This window comes from Passer domesticus, chromosome 2, assembly GCF_036417665.1.
Source record: "Passer domesticus isolate bPasDom1 chromosome 2, bPasDom1.hap1, whole genome shotgun sequence".
NCBI classification, from domain to species: Eukaryota; Metazoa; Chordata; class Aves; order Passeriformes; family Passeridae; genus Passer; species Passer domesticus.
Window position 1 is genome coordinate 2,507,948 of NC_087475.1, and position 15,377 is coordinate 2,523,324.

At 43.3% G+C, this 15,377-nt stretch overlaps 2 protein-coding genes across 10 annotated transcripts; one reads left to right on the forward strand and one right to left on the reverse strand.

The window, feature by feature from the left end:
- Positions 1-315: 315 nt before the first annotated feature.
- On the reverse strand, positions 316-8,962 carry SETD4 (SET domain containing 4). 8 transcript variants are annotated; one of them, XM_064405605.1, is made up of 11 exons: positions 8,845-8,961; positions 7,897-7,999; positions 7,356-7,451; positions 6,548-6,585; positions 6,238-6,326; positions 4,697-5,126; positions 3,655-3,829; positions 3,111-3,192; positions 2,763-2,843; positions 1,551-1,674; positions 316-1,287 (listed from the first exon to the last, which is right to left on the reverse strand). In XM_064405605.1, the coding sequence occupies exons 2-11, from the start codon at positions 7,964-7,966 to the stop codon at positions 1,153-1,155; spliced, it is 1,320 nt and encodes a 439-aa protein (XP_064261675.1). In that variant the 5' UTR covers positions 7,967-7,999; positions 8,845-8,961; the 3' UTR covers positions 316-1,152. The 8 variants fall into 8 exon arrangements, 6 of the variants coding, with proteins under 6 accessions (XP_064261675.1, XP_064261684.1, XP_064261693.1 ...); XM_064405614.1 differs by lacking the exon at positions 8,845-8,961 and adding an exon at positions 8,636-8,732; XM_064405623.1 differs by lacking the exon at positions 8,845-8,961 and adding an exon at positions 8,665-8,716.
- Positions 8,921-15,000, forward strand: LOC135291451 (carbonyl reductase [NADPH] 1-like). Of its 2 annotated transcripts, none has more exons than XM_064405671.1 (4): positions 8,921-9,060; positions 10,142-10,461; positions 13,189-13,296; positions 14,118-15,000. In XM_064405671.1, the coding sequence occupies exons 2-4, from the start codon at positions 10,176-10,178 to the stop codon at positions 14,552-14,554; spliced, it is 831 nt and encodes a 276-aa protein (XP_064261741.1). In that variant the 5' UTR covers positions 8,921-9,060; positions 10,142-10,175; the 3' UTR covers positions 14,555-15,000. The 2 variants fall into 2 exon arrangements, with proteins under 2 accessions (XP_064261741.1, XP_064261732.1); XM_064405662.1 differs by having other exon boundaries at positions 8,923-9,064.
- The last annotated feature ends 377 nt before the right edge of the window (positions 15,001-15,377 follow it).

Here is a 15,377-nt window from a genome sequence, read left to right on the forward strand (position 1 = left end):
ACATAAATTGCTGTGCTCTGCCTTCTTTCCTGCACTTCCAGACCCCTTCCTGCTCTCCCTGGAGGTGTGTAGGAGTTCCAGGAGCAGAGCTCATATCCAAAGCACCTGGAATAAATGTGGAGCCCCCAGCAAAACCAAATCAACTTCTGTCAAACTCGTATTCACCTTGCCAGACACATTGTACAGGAGCTGTTCTTAAAATAACCACCCTCAGGAAAAAAAAATAAAAATAAATAAACCAGCCAAACATCCTAATCTCCTTTAACTCTGGCACCATTTTGTGATAAAATGATAAAATTAGAAACACAGATGGTGTTAGAGAATGAAAAGGGGTTTATTAAAGGAAGGTCAAACAGTCAGAGGGGCAGGGCTGAGCCAGTCACAGATGGACCTGGAGGAAAACTGGTGAGAATTCCCTACAGAACAGCATTCCCAAATCCAAAGGAACCTCAGGAGGTCAGAAAATCCCAGAATCCTTAAGGCTGGAAAAGACTTTAAGCTCCAAGTCCATCCATCACCCCATGGTCACCATCAAACCAAGTTTTCAAGTGCCACTTTCACATTTTTGGACACTCCCAGGGATGGGGGACTCTTCCCTAGGTATCCTGTTCCAATGTTTTACAACCCTTCCCATGAAAAAAAAATTCCTTATATCCAATCTAAACTGATCAGGGCTTAATGGGACTGATTAGAGTGTAAAATATGGTGGCAAGTGACCTAAAAACATAATTTAGGCAAATCTGAAGGTGAATTGGCCTCAAGGATGTAATAAATGGAGTTCCAGCTCCAGGAAGGATTTTAGAAAAATAAAACAGACAAGTCTTGTAGAAAATGAAGTAATATGTTTACAAAAATAAGCACTTTTAAAAATCACATCATGGACAATAATCACAAGAGAATCCCAATTCCAAACGAAGTTTCTGCACCTTAAATAAGGGTCCTGCCCTGAAATGCACTTTAAAAAAATTCTCTTTTCTACAAACCAAGGAGCTCGAGCTCTCCACTTCAGCAGAACCTTTTGTGTGAAGGTCAGCAAAGAACAAAATTACTCTGATGAAATTTTAAATTATTCTTTGCTGCTCAAGTCCATTAAAAGAGAAAGAATCTGGCAATAATCCCTGACCAATTACAGCTGTCACAGCTCCAGGGGGATCAAGTTGTTCCTAAGTTCAAGTTACAAAGAATCTCAGCTGATTTTTGAAGGATCTTGAGGTCTTCTGAGCGCAGCATTTCCACCAGAGCCAGGTGGGTTTTGAGGTTCTCTTTTTCTCTTTTCAGCTGGGAAATCTGGAGTTGAGACAAATGGGATTAAATTATTCAAAATTTTGATTATTTAATAGGACATGAAGAGAAAATCTGTGGAAATCTGTAAGGATTTTATTGATTATGTTAAAATAGTGGGTTTTTTAAATTCCACAAGAGAAACTTCAGTAGCAAAAAGGAAAGAAAAAAAGAAAGAGGGAAAGGGAAAAATCATCAAAATTCTCACCCAGAAAATGACATGGTTCTGATAGAGAAAGGAATCTGAGCTCCTTGTTTTCCCAAGTTACCTGGAGAAGGACGTGCTGGGTCTCCTCTATTAAAAACTGACAGATTTTTGCTGCTATACACAAAGCCTGCTGTTCATTCCTGGCTGAAGTGACATCACCAAGCAGGATCCTCCTCCAGCAGGGACTGGAACCAAAATGTTTGAAGAATACAGAATTAATTACTGCACTCCCCAGCTGGATGCCAAACGTGGCTCTGCTGCCCTGGCCCTCACCTGGGCTCATAATCCAGCCCAGGGATTTATTTTTAGTTCTTAGATCAATTTATTCCACTCAGCAATGAATCTTCAAAGCACAAACAACTCTGAACAGGCCTTTTCTCATTAATTTATTCCCTTATTTCATTTATTCCAAGCAAAGTTCAGGTAATCATTTTCCAGCCCTGATGTTTGAGGCAGATTTGCCATTTGGAATAAATGCTCCAAGTGCACTGAGAGTCACTGGAGATGAATTTCAGCAACTTCCTTGGCCCTGCAATTCCAGCCTGTGGAACACATGACTCAAGGAAATCAAGCCAGGTTAAGAACATTCAAAATTTCATCAAGCCAACAGGAAAAAGGCCTGGAGTTTGAACCTTGAGGGAATATGTGGGGCTTGAAATAGAAAGGGAAAATAATACAAGAAAGAAAATCACCAAAGCAGCAAAAAGGGAGGGAGTTTACAGTTAATGGGGTTCTCTGCCTTTCTTCTTTTCACTTCTCACCTGAGGTCAAAAAACCAGACACAAGAGATCCAAAAATTGTCCCAGTGTGTCACTCACAGCCAGCAGAGAACAAAGAGTGAGGGGAAACAGAAAATATTGAAGAGGCTGGAAAACATCCTGGGAGGAGCAGCTGAGGGATTTGGGGTGGTTTGGGAGAGAAAAGGAGGCTCAGGGGGGACCTCACTGCTCCTGACAGGAGGGGCAGGGAAAAAATGAGAGGAAATGGCCTCAAATGGCACCAGGGGAGGCTCAGGTTGGAGACTGGGACAGAAAATTTCCCTGGGAGAGTGGTCAGGCCTTGGGCTGAGCTGCCCAGGGAGGTTTGGAGTGACTGGGATTGTCCCAGAGGAGTCTGGATGTGGCCTTGGGGACAGGGTTTGGGGTGATGCTGGTGGGGCTGGGGTGGCACTGGGTGATCCTGAGGGGCTCTTCCCACCTTGGAGATTCCATGAATTCAAAGCAGAAGGCACCTGCACATCCACCAAATAAATACTCAGGGGGCTCCAACTCACAATTCATCTGCTGCCAGACTGAGCACCTTGAGGGCTGTGAGGAGTCTCCAGGATGGTCCCTCCCAGCCAAAGGTCAGGTTCCTACAAAGCCCAAGGGAGGAGATGAAGTTAAGGTGAGCTTTAGAGTGAGTTTTCTTCCTGAGATACATCAGCTATGGAAGATCTCCAGCTTTGATACTGGTGTTTACAACTTCTCCATGTCTCTCAAGCAGTGATTTTGCTAAAAAACAAATAATTATAATTTTTCTTTTGCTGGATTTTGATACTAGATACAAATTTGATACAAATTTGCCTCCCAGAAAAACTGAGTAAAATCTCACCAGGAAATGAAAAACTCCAGATACTTACTCTAAGAAGTCATGATCCTTTAGAATGGAAACTTTGGCCTTTCTCTGCTTGTCCAGTGGTGAGAAATATTTGAGAAGAGTATCTGCAGAAAAATACAGTTTGAATATTTCAATAAATTGTATGTAAGAGAAACCACAATCACCAATTCTGAGAAATTATTTCAACCATATTTTTCATGTAGGACTAAGATCAAAACCTGTTAAATTTTGGTGAACTTTCCAGAATTCTCAAAAGCTACCAGCACTCTCCAGGGTTCTAACAGAAATCCTGACTCAAACTGAAGTTATGAAACACTCCAAGCCAGTTCAGTTTGTGGAGATCTGGATTTCAATCCTCAATGGTGCAATCTAAGACATCCAACTGGAATCTCTACACAGATGTTGTTATTATCAATAATTTAAAAAAATATCATAGTAACAAAAGCCATTTTAATTAAGCAAAAATTAAATCATTAAAGTCTATGCAAAGAGGTATCAAGAGGTATTTACACACTCAGTTCTCTGGTTTTGTGCCTCTCAATGCTCAGAGAATCCATAAATCCAACCTGCTGAGACATAAACACTGCTGTGAGGGTTGTCCATGGCAACAAATCCATATTCCAGCAGCAGCCTCTGATTGTCATGAGGTCCATAGCAGATCAAAACTTCTTGGTATTTTTTGCATTGTGAATTTGTCCAAATTTCATAGCTCCTTGTCTGCTCATTAAACCCAGCCTTGACCTTCAGGGAGTGAAAAATAAAAGGTTTTTATTCTTGGTAGTGTGAAAAAGGAAACAAACCTTTGAATTTTGAAACCCCAGAGGACTGAAATTCTTGTTCAATTGTGGGGACCTCTTGGAGAGACCCCAGATCTGCAAACACAGATGGCTCCACACAGAGTTGGCCTCTCCTGTGCTCTCCAAGCTCAGTGGTGGCACCTTGAGCCTGACAGAAAGTGGAAATTCTCTCTGCATTCCCCTCAGGCTGCTCTGAGGCTTCAGCCAGAGGTGAAGAAACACAGGGACCATGGAATTTGTGTCAGGACAAGGAATTTGTCTTGCTTTTAGGAGCAAATCAGGGGGTGTTTATAAGTGGCTCTTCCCAAAAGCTGTTTTGGATGCAAATCTCCTCCAGCCACTGTGGGATCTCCCTGTACCCTGGTCTGCTGCACAAACTGAAATATTTGAATTATAGAATTACTGAATGTTTGGGTTGGAGGGACCTTACACATCTCATCCCACCCCTGCCATGGCAGGGACACCTCCCACTGTGCCAGGCTGCTCCAGCCCCAGTGCCCAGCCTGGCCTTGGGCACTGCCAGGGATCCAGGGGCAGCCCCAGCTGCTCTGGGAATTCCATCCCAGTCCCTGCCCACCCTCCCTGGACAAGATTTTTTTCCAATATTCCACCTAACTCTGCCCTCTGGCAGTTTGAAGCCATTCCCTGTGTCCTGGCACTCCAGTTCCTGAGGAGCTGAGACATTTCTCCCCCTGTGAGATCCCTCCCTGCCCTCCCCACACTCCCCATCCATCACAAAAATGCAGATGGCATTGACAGAGTGCACTTCATAAAAATAAAGAAATTTACTCATCTATTTTGATCTTCTTACCTGAACATTTGGGCTGTGGTTTAGCAAATCTAAATATGGTGCCAATGCATAAACATCTGGCTCCAGGGAGAAACACTCCCTGTGTGGATGTTTCATGTAGATTGTCCTGGTATTTACAGTGCACCAAGCCCACTCCAGAGCACTGAAATTAAAAATAGTTCCTGTGCTCTCAGCAAATAAAGGCTGCAGGGAAGAGAAGAAAGCTTTGGAAGATCTGAACAGCTCTTGGATCATCATTTTCTGCTCCTGAGCTTTCTTTTTTAAGGGTTTTGGGAAAAGATTTATGACATCAGGCTCCAAGCAAGCAGGGCAAGTGTAAGTCTTGGGCAGAACATCCAGGTAGGGCTTCCATGGAGATTTCTCCCCAGCGTGTTTCTCTGCTATCAAAAATGTGCACAGGGCCAGCAAAGGAGACACGGGGGGCTTCCATCTATTGGAAAATAAATATATAATAAAAATAAAATTTAATACATAAAAATTAAAATAGGAATTTTAAAAATAGAAATAAAAAATAAAAAATAAAAATAAAAATTAAATAAATAAAAATTAAAAGTAAAATAAAAATAAACATTTTAAAAGGTAAAATAAAAATAAAAAATAAAATAGAAGGAAAAATAAAATAAAAATAAAAATTAAATAAAAGTTAAAATAAACATTAAAATAAAATAAAAATAAAAAATAAAATAAATATAAAAATAGAAATAAAAATAAAAAATAGAATAAGAAATAAAGTAAAAATAAAATAGAAAAAATAAAGTAAAAATAAAATAGAAAGATTAAAATAAATTTAAGTAAAATAAAAATTAAAATAAAAAGTAAAATAAAAATAAAAAGTAAAATATAAATAAAATATAAATAAATTAAATAAAATAAAAATTAACAAAAGTAAAAACAAAAATAAAAGTAAAAATAAAAATAATATAATAATAAAAATACCAATGCAGCAGACCCACAGAGGTGAGATGGGAAATGGACACAGCAGTGTTTTACCTCTCTCAGAGCTCTTTGGAAGTTATAAATAGCTTCTATTTAAAACTTCTTTGTAGTTCATCTCCAAGGCCTTTGGCTGATTTCAAAGGGGCAATAAAAGCTGGTTTTAGTAACAATTTCAGGTTCACCCCTCGGGCTGGGTTTTTTCAGGATACACAAGTATTCAATGCCCAGCATGGGGCTTTGTTCCAAACTTTCCATATTTCCAATTTGGTCCTAATTTTCTAAAAGGCTCTGGCTTTGCAGCCCAGTTTTATCTTTCTTCTCCTATTGAAGCTGACTCCCAAATTCCCCAAAAAACCATTCCTAATTGGCATTTAGGGCCAAGCAGGCTCTGAGGCAGCTCCAGCTCCAGCCTGTGCCCTCTCTCCAGCTCTGCCAAGCTAAAAAGGGATGTTCAGTATTAAAATCTTCCCTGTCTGAGCATTCCACATCCCTGAAGTGCTGGCACCACTCAGGATATTCAGTTTAAAGCTCCACCACCCCTTTAGAGGATTCATTACTGCTGAAAAAAAACCTCTAAAGGCCACCAAGTGTCACTTGTCACTTACTTCTCAATGTGTCCTCCCAAGCAGCTGCTGAGGACAGTGCCTGTGGTGAGCAAACACTTCTCAGGCAATGAAATAATCACATCTCCTGCCTTTGAGGGAGAAGGGAAAAAAATTACACACAAAAACCAGTAAAAATCAAGTGTAAAGACTCATTTAATTACTGTGGGGACTGGTGGTTTCACATTATGGCTGCAACAGTCCAAAAGCCAGAAATTACATTCACGATGGATTTCTGAGCTTTGCTTGTTGCAAAAATCATTAAATGTCAAAAAACCTGAAGGGTTCCTGCATTAGAAACAACATCACTCACCTGAAGAGCTTTTGTGGTCATCAATCCTCTGCCTGTCTCTGAAGAAGGAACAAAGAGCAGGAGTAAGTAAATGTAGACATGGCAAATCAGTGATCAGCAAGGAAAAGCTCTAAAAGAACAGGCATTATGTGTAACAAAACATAAATTCAGTTATGGACTGTTCCAGATATATTTTTATATTCATTTTTTTCTCTCCAATTCTCTTTATTTTTCAGGATCTTTTCCCTGCATATCCTGCAGCACTTGCTGTCCAGTTCTAGCAATTATTCAGCTTTTTCTTCTCCCACTTATAGCAATTATTCACCTTCTTTTTCTCCATTTTTTCCTCAAACACATCTTTCATCACCAGCTGCAGCTCTTGGTTTCAGTTTTAACTAAACTTTAGGATTTCTAGTCACAATATTTTTCTCTGATCCATTCTATTCTTTCTGCTCTGTCTATAATTCCACAAAATGTTTAAAATATACCCTACAGAAAGAGCAAAAATATAAGTATAAATCTTTACAGTAAAGATTATTAACTGCACCTCAGCTCTCTGCTGAACTTGCTTGGGGATGAAAAGATAAACAAGTTGTAACAAGGTTAAATTACAAAAATTGTTTCATTAACACTTCAAATTTTGGCTTTTTCAGGCCTCCATATCTACTTTTTCATGTTAAACTGACATTCCAAGAATCCTTGGAAGAGTATCAGTAACTGGATTTTTTTCCTGATGCCAGACAAGGGCATAATTCAAAATGAAAGCAGGAATCTAAAATTCTTAGAAGATTCAGAAATTTTTACTATCAATAAATAATTACAGCATTACCCCAGAATTCTGCTGGCCTTAAATTAGTGTCTTCAAATCCTCTCTCTTTTAGCCACTTCTTAAGTTTAATGTATTCCAGCTTGTGACTGCAGTTGACTAAAAACAGAAAAATAAATTAATGCTATTAAAGAGCATTCTGTTGGACAATAAAGGAAATATAAACATTTTACTGTATAGTCAGAGAAACTCTATTTTGGATATTTTAATGCAAAACAGAATGGCAAGAAAGGCTTGAACTAAATAAATTTAGGGTTTCTGGGCACTGGGAGGTCTCAGAAATGTGTCAGTTATTCAGCATATCCAGGGAATTTTAGAATAATGTACTATTTGCCATTAGGCAGAAAAGTGAGCTCAGAAAATTCACTGTCCTCTGCTGGGACTGTAAATCAAAGCTCAGATATTTGCACATAAAAAAAAAGGGTAACATTTATGAATGTAACTTTCCAAGCACAAAGGCTTTTGAAAATATAAATAATAAAATTAAGAACACCTTGAGGAACAAGTGGTTATTTTATTATTTAACTTCCAGGCATGATGATACCTCCATCCACAAAACTCTTCACGTGCTTTCTTCTTCTCTTTCTACCTGTCCGACCTCTGCTTTTCTTCATATTAAGCAACAGATTTTGCCTTTTTTAGACAACCTGAATTTAAAATAAATTTTAAAACAACTGATTTAGAAACATTTAAAGTCACTTTCAAATTTATTACTGTGAGGGTGGGCTGACCCTGGCACAGGGTGCCCAGAGCAGCTGGGGCTGCCCCTGGATCCCTGGCAGTGCCCAAGGCCAGGGGCTTGGAGCAGCCTGGCACAGGGGAAGGTGTCCCTGCCATGGCAGGGGATGGGATGGTATTTCATGGACTTATGGAACATCCTGAGTTGGGAAAGATCCACAGGGATGATCCAGTGCCAACCCTGCCCTGCCCAGAGCCCCCAAGCCCAGCCTGGGCACCCCTGGCAGCGCTGGCCAAAGGCTCCTGGAGCTCTGGCAGCCTCGGGGCCGTGCCCATTCCCTGGGCAGCCTGGGCAGTGCCAGCACCCTCTGGGGGAAGATCCTTTTCCTGCTCTCCTTCCTTTTTCCAAAACTGCCCTGAACTGAACCTCAAAGCGCAGCTTTTCCCTGCCAGGACAGAGGGCCGCAGGGAGCCGGCATCACCCACAGGCGCTCGGGCTCCTCCAGAGGCCGGCCCTCCATCCCATTCCTTTGGGTTGAAAAGACCTCAGAGATCATCAACTCCAAATCCCATCCCACCCCCGTAACTGGGAATCCTGTGCTAACCAGACCCCCATTCCCCACTCGGCACAAACCGCCGGGACGGGAGGGAGAGAAAGGGCCCGGCAGCGCTGCGGGAGCGGAACTTCCTGAGGGACCGCCCGTGCCCCGCGCACTCCCCCTGGGAGCCCCAACCGCATCCTCCCCTGCCAGCCCAGACTGTGATTCCCGAGTCCCTCCCGGGCTGGAACTGCTGCCCGGTGTCCCAAACTCACCTGCAAAGGGGAAGCAAGCACCGACATTCCCTCGCTGTCCCTCTCCGCGAGTCCCCGCCCGCTCTCCCGCCCCTGAGGCGGGGCTGCTCCGCCATCTTAGGGGCGTCCCCATCTCCCTTCCCCGCGGGTTGTGGGAGTCTGTGCTTTTTGTATAGCGTGTTCTGTCCTCGCTGTGTGGAGCTGAGGGGCGAGGGAGAGGCGTCCGAGGTGCTGGAGGTGGGTGATGGGGTGCTGGGTGTCTCCCCGGACCCTTCACCCCCGCGTCCCCCCTGAGGGCGTCGGGGTTCATGGCGGCCCGCGGTTTCCGTCCCCTGACGGGGACGGGAGAAGGGGGAGAGAGGGAGACTTGCGGTGGGAAGGGCGCTCCTGACCCTGGGCAGCCACTCTGGAGATCCTTGGAGTGTTGGATACTCGCTGGATGCCTGCTTAGGGTTACAAGTAAATTTGGAGGAGACATGGTAATGATGCTAAAAGGGGGCAAAACCAGCGTTTAAAATTACTTTTATGGGGGAAATGCAGCTTTTTAAAATGCACTATGTCGGTTCGAAAGGCAGCAAGCAGGTTTTCGAATGCTGTGTTACACAACCAGCCATTGTAGTCAGCCTGTGCTTTGCTATTTTCCCTCAAAAAGGCTGTAAATGCTCCTCCTGCCTGGCACTGGAAGATAAAGATACCCCATCCTTTTTTTTTTTTTTTGTATTGTTTGGGACCTTAAAGATCATCCTCTTCCAACCCTTGCTGCGGACAGGGATACCTTGCACTAAACCAGGTTGCTCAGGTTTTGAGCCTGAAGTTTTCAGCAAAAATTGAGCTGATCCAATTGAATATTCCCAAAAGGTAGAAAATGTTTCTGTGAGGTGTAAATGCAGAAGAGCTTACTCCTACAAAAAGTTAATTTACTACTAAAGATTAGTCACTGGCATTTTTTTTAGTCGAGACATTTCTTTTTACCCATCACTGCCTTTCTTCAGAACGCTTAACACCAGATTTCTCTGTGAACACCTTGTGTTGCCTTAGAAATTTACACAGTTTGGACAGGAGTGTAGTTTCACATAATCCAAGGTGGAATTTTAAATTATATTTTAAAGAAAAAGCACTTGCCTAGGGAGGCTGCGCACTGCTGGAAATGTTCAAGGCCAGGTGGGACGAGGCTTGGAGCAGCCTGGGATAGTGGAAGGTGACCATGGCAGTGAAATGATCTTTAAAGTCCCTTCCAACCCAAACCATCCCATGATTCTAATTCCTTTCCAAACAGCCATTTTGTCTGTCTGACTGAACTTTTCTTTTCTGTTGGCAGTTCCTGTGACATTGGCTCACCTTCCGAGGGGACAATGTCCAACGTGCAGGTGGCTGTGGTGACAGGCTCCAACAAAGGGATTGGCTTGGCCATCGTGCGGGCCCTGTGCCAGCAGTTCCCGGGGGATGTGTACCTGACATCCCGGGATCCCGGCCGGGGCCAGGCTGCTGTGACACAGCTCCAGCAGGAAGGGCTGCGCCCGCTCTTCCACCAGCTGGACATCGATGACCTGCAGAGCATCCGAGCGCTCCGGGACTTCCTCAAGGAGAAGTATGGAGGGCTCAACGTGCTGGTGAACAACGCTGGCATCGCTTTCAAAGGTTGGAAGTGCTCTCTTGGGGTAGTCCTGTGTTCTGTGGAGAGGGCAGTGGGTGCATCCAACACTTCTGTGTCAGTGCCATGCTGCTTTTTCACTCGGGCAAACTTCCCATCTTAAGGATGCTGTGAGAACAGTGTGCCAGGGGTGGGTCAGTTTGGACATCAGGAGGAATTTCTCCATGGAAAGGGTGGTCAGGGAATATCACCGGTCAGGGACTATGTACAAATCACAGGATGGGACTGCTAAGAACATGCCTTGAGCTGTTTTATTTTCCAGCATCAGTCTCATTACATGCTTCTGACAATAGGAAGATGCCATCAGCTCACATCCCAGGCAGCAGACTAAGAACTTAATGTTACAACTTACTTTAAAAGTTTTTTGCCCAATCACACAAAGCAAAAGCATATTGACAGTAGTTCCATCCAGCCACTATAAGCACACGTACCTTCAGTTAAAACAATGCTTGCTTATTTCAAGCCTTAAACACAATGCCCTAAAACACAATGTAAGCCTTAAAACACAATGCACAAAGCTCCATTATTAAGCTTAGAACTTCCTAGTATCTCACTAGATAAACTTTTCTGCAACTTAAGGAGTTATTTGACAAGTGTTAATACACAGACCATTGTTGTATTTGTACTTACTTTTCTACTACTTACATATTTTTTCTGCTGACCTATCTTACAGCCACTGCTTAGCTCTAATCACGGTTCTGCTATCTCTGAGGCCTGCCTTTTGCAGCTTTCCCAAAACCCTCTAACTTTATAGATTCCCACAAGGGAGGTTTGGAGTCCTCATCCCTGGAGATGTCCAGGCAAGGGCTGGAGGTGCCCCTCAGTGCTCTGGGCTGGGGACAAGGTGGGCATCAGGCCCAGATGGGGCTCCATTGGCTGGGAGAGCTTTTGTGGCCGTAACAATTCCATGATTCTGTAAACATGCTTCCCTGGAACATAGAAACATTCTTCCCTGCACCACATGGAAATGTGGAGGCACACAGGTCAGGTGGGCTGGGTTGGGTTAATTGCCTCAGTGCCCAGGAGTTCCAGCAGAGCCACGGGAGCCCATCTCCACTGGGAATGTCTCCCTGTGCCTCAGGGAGCTGTGTGTTCTCTCTTCTCCTCCCCCATGCTCTGTTCTGTGCACTATCTGCTCAGGGATTCCAGCTGATGAAAAAGCAACTTTATTGTCCCTGGGTGGGCTTTGCTGTCTCGAACTTTCTCAGGCCTTTCAGTCACCTCTAAACCACTCAAATCCTGCTGTGCTGGGCAAGAATTTAACCCTTACACCTCCCAGTGGGCAGAAAGGCAGGGAAAGTGAGAAAGACACAGCAGTTTCAAGGCAGAAGGATGCATCTTTGTTGTCTATGTGAAATGCAGAATCAGAATTTGCTCCAGACAGAGGAAATCACAAGTCTGGATGATGGTGTTGTGGAGGGGACTGTGTCCCCACAGGTGAGAACCCACCTGCAGAGCTGCCCCAGCCCTGTCCCAGCCCAGGAGGAGCTGGAGCTGCTGCAGAGAGCCCAGAGGAGGCTCCAGGATGAGCAGAGGGATGGAGCAGCTCTGCTGGCAGGAAAGGCTGGCACAGCTGGCATTGTTCACCTGCACAGGAGAAGCTTTGGGGTGGCCTAATTGGGGCATTCCATGGGGGAACAGCTTCACACTAAAGAGAGCAGGGAAGTTCTCATGGAGTGGGAGTGCAGTGATGATGTTCTGACTCTTTTGCCTGTTACTTTATAGGAAGATTGCATAAGATCAGCTTCTTAGGAGGCAGCTGTTAATAGAATTGTCTGAGCTTCAGGGCATGCTCAGGAAAGATTCCAGCAGCAGTTAAAATATCACTTCCAGATGTTTAGCCTTGACTTTCCTCAAGCTGACTACAGCTGAGTCAGCAGTCACACAATTTAGAATGTGATAAAGGAACTGTTGCTGTGAGTATCAAGCACGGAGGGTGTAACATCTGTGGAAGAACTTGCTGTGATGTTTCTCTCATAGTTTTAATTCTTGCTTCCCAGATTGCTGTTTCTACCCAAGCTTGCTTCTTGCCTAACCAAGTTTTTGCTGCCATCCCAGAATTTATGCTTTCCTTTCTTAGTAGCATTATGTGCTATTGCAGTCTGTCAAATATTAGATTTGCCAGTAAGTTTTGTTATTTTGGTTTTGTGCTGCATTTCTTCAGCAAAGTCCTTGAACCAGCAAAAACTTCCTGTATCAAATGGTGGTGGAGCTGTGGTTTTCTTCTGGACGAGCCTCTCTGGGAAGAGTTGTCTGATAAAGCTTCCTAAATCAGGGAAGTTCAGGATGTTACCATATATTCTGTTAGACACATGAGTGGGGTTTGGGGTGTAAGGAAATTCTCTCTCACAAGGAAGGGAGGATATGGAAGCAGGATTTGGAGTTCTGTAGGATTTTACTTCTCCCCCTGGCAGTGGGTCAGAGTCTGGCTTCACATGTGAGATTTAAATGCAAGTGAGTGATTTGCAAATGAGTATGTGTCATTAAATGTGTTTTGCAATAAAAACCACATCAAATAATGACCTGTTACAATTTATCCTTTGAATTATGCTGGATTTGTAGACAATGAACACCTGCCCAGTCTGTGATCATATGCCTGCTTTCTTATTATTAAAAACAGAAATTAAGATAAACTTCTGGGGTTTGGTAACTTCTATTCAGTGTTACAATGCTAATTTTCTTTTTTTTTTCCCCTTCTTACCTCTTATGACCAGTTCATGACACCACTCCATTTGCAGTCCAAGCTGAGGTTACACTGAAGACAAACTTTTTTGCTACCAGGAATGTTTGCACAGAATTGCTGCCTCTTGTGAAGCCTTATGGTAAGTGAAACATAACAAGTGGAGGAAAGAGTTTTGTTTGAATTTTGACCCTTTTAAATGGGAAATCCTCTCCAGTCTCAGGCACTGCACCAATGTTTCAGATGTGGTGCTGTGATGTGTTTGCTGCTATAAATGAAATGTGGTCTCTCCTGATATTTAAATACATCAAGGTTTTCAAGGAAAAAAAAGAAGTTAAGTATATGAAAAACAGGTTTTTATTTCCTGAGGGAGAAGGAATAAACAGAGTGAGCGAATTTTGGGGAGAGAGGAAACAGTGCCAAAGTTGCAGTCTAGAACTCTTGTACTACAGTGAAGGATGACTGTTAATAAAGTCATTAACATCATTAATTTCTGTGGCTTTTAAGATTAAATCCCCAAATTCACCATCAGAATGGCTGTGAAGTAGCAGCTAAGTAGGGAAACAGTGAAGCATAATTTTGGAGATGAGTGGTTTACTGATTCAGCTGATTTGTTCCTCTTACTGAAGTGCTGGGAGAGAAATTCTTAAATTTGTAAATCTCCAGGTATTATTTCTGCTGTAGTAAGAGTGTACCTGCTGATTGTGAAGTTGTTTCCTCGAGGTTTATCTGAAACTTTTGCAGATTCACACCTTAAATTACCTCTCATGGTATTTACTAGAAATCAGAACATTGTCAGTTATCATAGTCAGTTAATCTGATTTTCAAGGAGCTCTGCAAAACAACCCACCTAAAATATTTCACAGATATTCATCTGAGGAGTGAATCCAGAACTGGAAAGCAGCCCCACTTCAGTGTGAGCTGAAAATGTGTGAAAAAAATCCATTTTTATTCTCTTTTCAGGTCGGGTGGTGAATGTCTCCAGCATGGTGAGCTTCTCAGCCCTGAAAGGCTGCAGCCAGGAGCTGCAGCAGAAATTCCGCAGTGACACCATCACTGAGGATGAGCTAGTGCAGCTCATGGCCAAATTCGTGGAAGACACCAAGAAAGGTGTCCATGAGAAGGAGGGCTGGCCAAACACTGCCTACGGGGTGTCCAAAATCGGGGTCACTGTCTTGTCCAGGATCCAAGCGCGGCTGTTAAACGAGCAGAGGAGAGGCGACCACATCCTCCTCAATGCCTGCTGCCCTGGCTGGGTCAGGACAGACATGGCAGGCCCCAAGGCCACCAAGTCCCCAGAGGAGGGGGCTGAGACCCCCGTTTATTTGGCCCTTTTGCCTTCCAGTGCTGATGCTCCTCATGGCCAGTTTGTCAGTGACAAAACTGTCAAACCCTGGTGAGCTCAGGGAGGTGGGCATGGAAAGGGGGCTGAGCTCATTTTCCTGATTTTGTTCCTAATTCCATCATTCCCTTTTCCCTCTCCCCTGGGATGGGTCTCATGGAGCTGGGATGAGGAAGCAGGTGCCTTATCTCTCATCACAGTAGAATTTCCCAGGATCCAGAGCTGCTCTGGAGGCTGCACAGGGTTTTCTAAAGAGGATGGGATTGTTCTAGAGCTGTTGTGATCTGTCTGGGGGGAGGCTCAAGACCAGAGTCACTGTTGGACAGACATTCCTTACTATCAGAACTAAATGAAATTAGGTGAAAATAAAATAGCACTGATCCACCATTTGTGGCCAGACATAATCAGTTGGTATAATTATTATAATAATAATTAATTATTATCAATAAATAATTACTGATTTATATTCTGACAATTATTGTGGTACTAAAAACTTTAAAAGTTTTTTTCTGCAGCTAAGTTTGTGGCTGGGATTTGTGATGTGTGCTTTGGAAACAGAGAAAATAAACTACAGACCTGACACAGCAAAGTGTTCCTCAGTTCCTTTATTGCACAGCCAGAAGTTTCCTTAATGAAATCTGAATTAAGTGCTCTCCACATGGCAGCAACAAGAACTGTAGGTGATATGGAGAGCTCTACATTTGTTGAAATGTTGCTTATTGCCTTTCAAACTCTCAAGAGTTGGAAAATTGCCTCTTCCGAGGCTGAAGAAGCAGGAAACAATTACCCATAAAGCTGTTGTTAGTAATGACAAATCAATAATGGGCTTGTTAATTGTTAATCAGGAGTCAGGGAGGTGATGCTGGCTGGCTTTGACATTG

What these genes read in the sequence shown, in the direction of transcription:
- SETD4 (XM_064405605.1), bottom strand. Translation starts at nt 7,966, where the DNA reads ATGAAGAAAAGCAGAGGTCGGACAGGTAGAAAGAGAAGAAGAAAGCAC. An exon ending in AAGGATCATGACTTCTTAGA is followed by an intron (nt 2,844 to 3,110) that starts GTAAGTATCTGG and finishes TGGGCTTTGTAG; the next exon opens with GAACCTGACCTTTGGCTGGG. An exon ending in AGTCTGGCAGCAGATGAATT is followed by an intron (nt 1,675 to 2,762) that starts GTGAGTTGGAGC and finishes TTTTGGTTCCAG; the next exon opens with TCCCTGCTGGAGGAGGATCC.
- LOC135291451 (XM_064405671.1), top strand. Translation starts at nt 10,176, where the DNA reads ATGTCCAACGTGCAGGTGGCTGTGGTGACAGGCTCCAACAAAGGGATT. An exon ending in CGCTGGCATCGCTTTCAAAG is followed by an intron (nt 10,462 to 13,188) that starts GTTGGAAGTGCT and finishes TCTTATGACCAG; the next exon opens with TTCATGACACCACTCCATTT. An exon ending in GCCTCTTGTGAAGCCTTATG is followed by an intron (nt 13,297 to 14,117) that starts GTAAGTGAAACA and finishes TTCTCTTTTCAG; the next exon opens with GTCGGGTGGTGAATGTCTCC.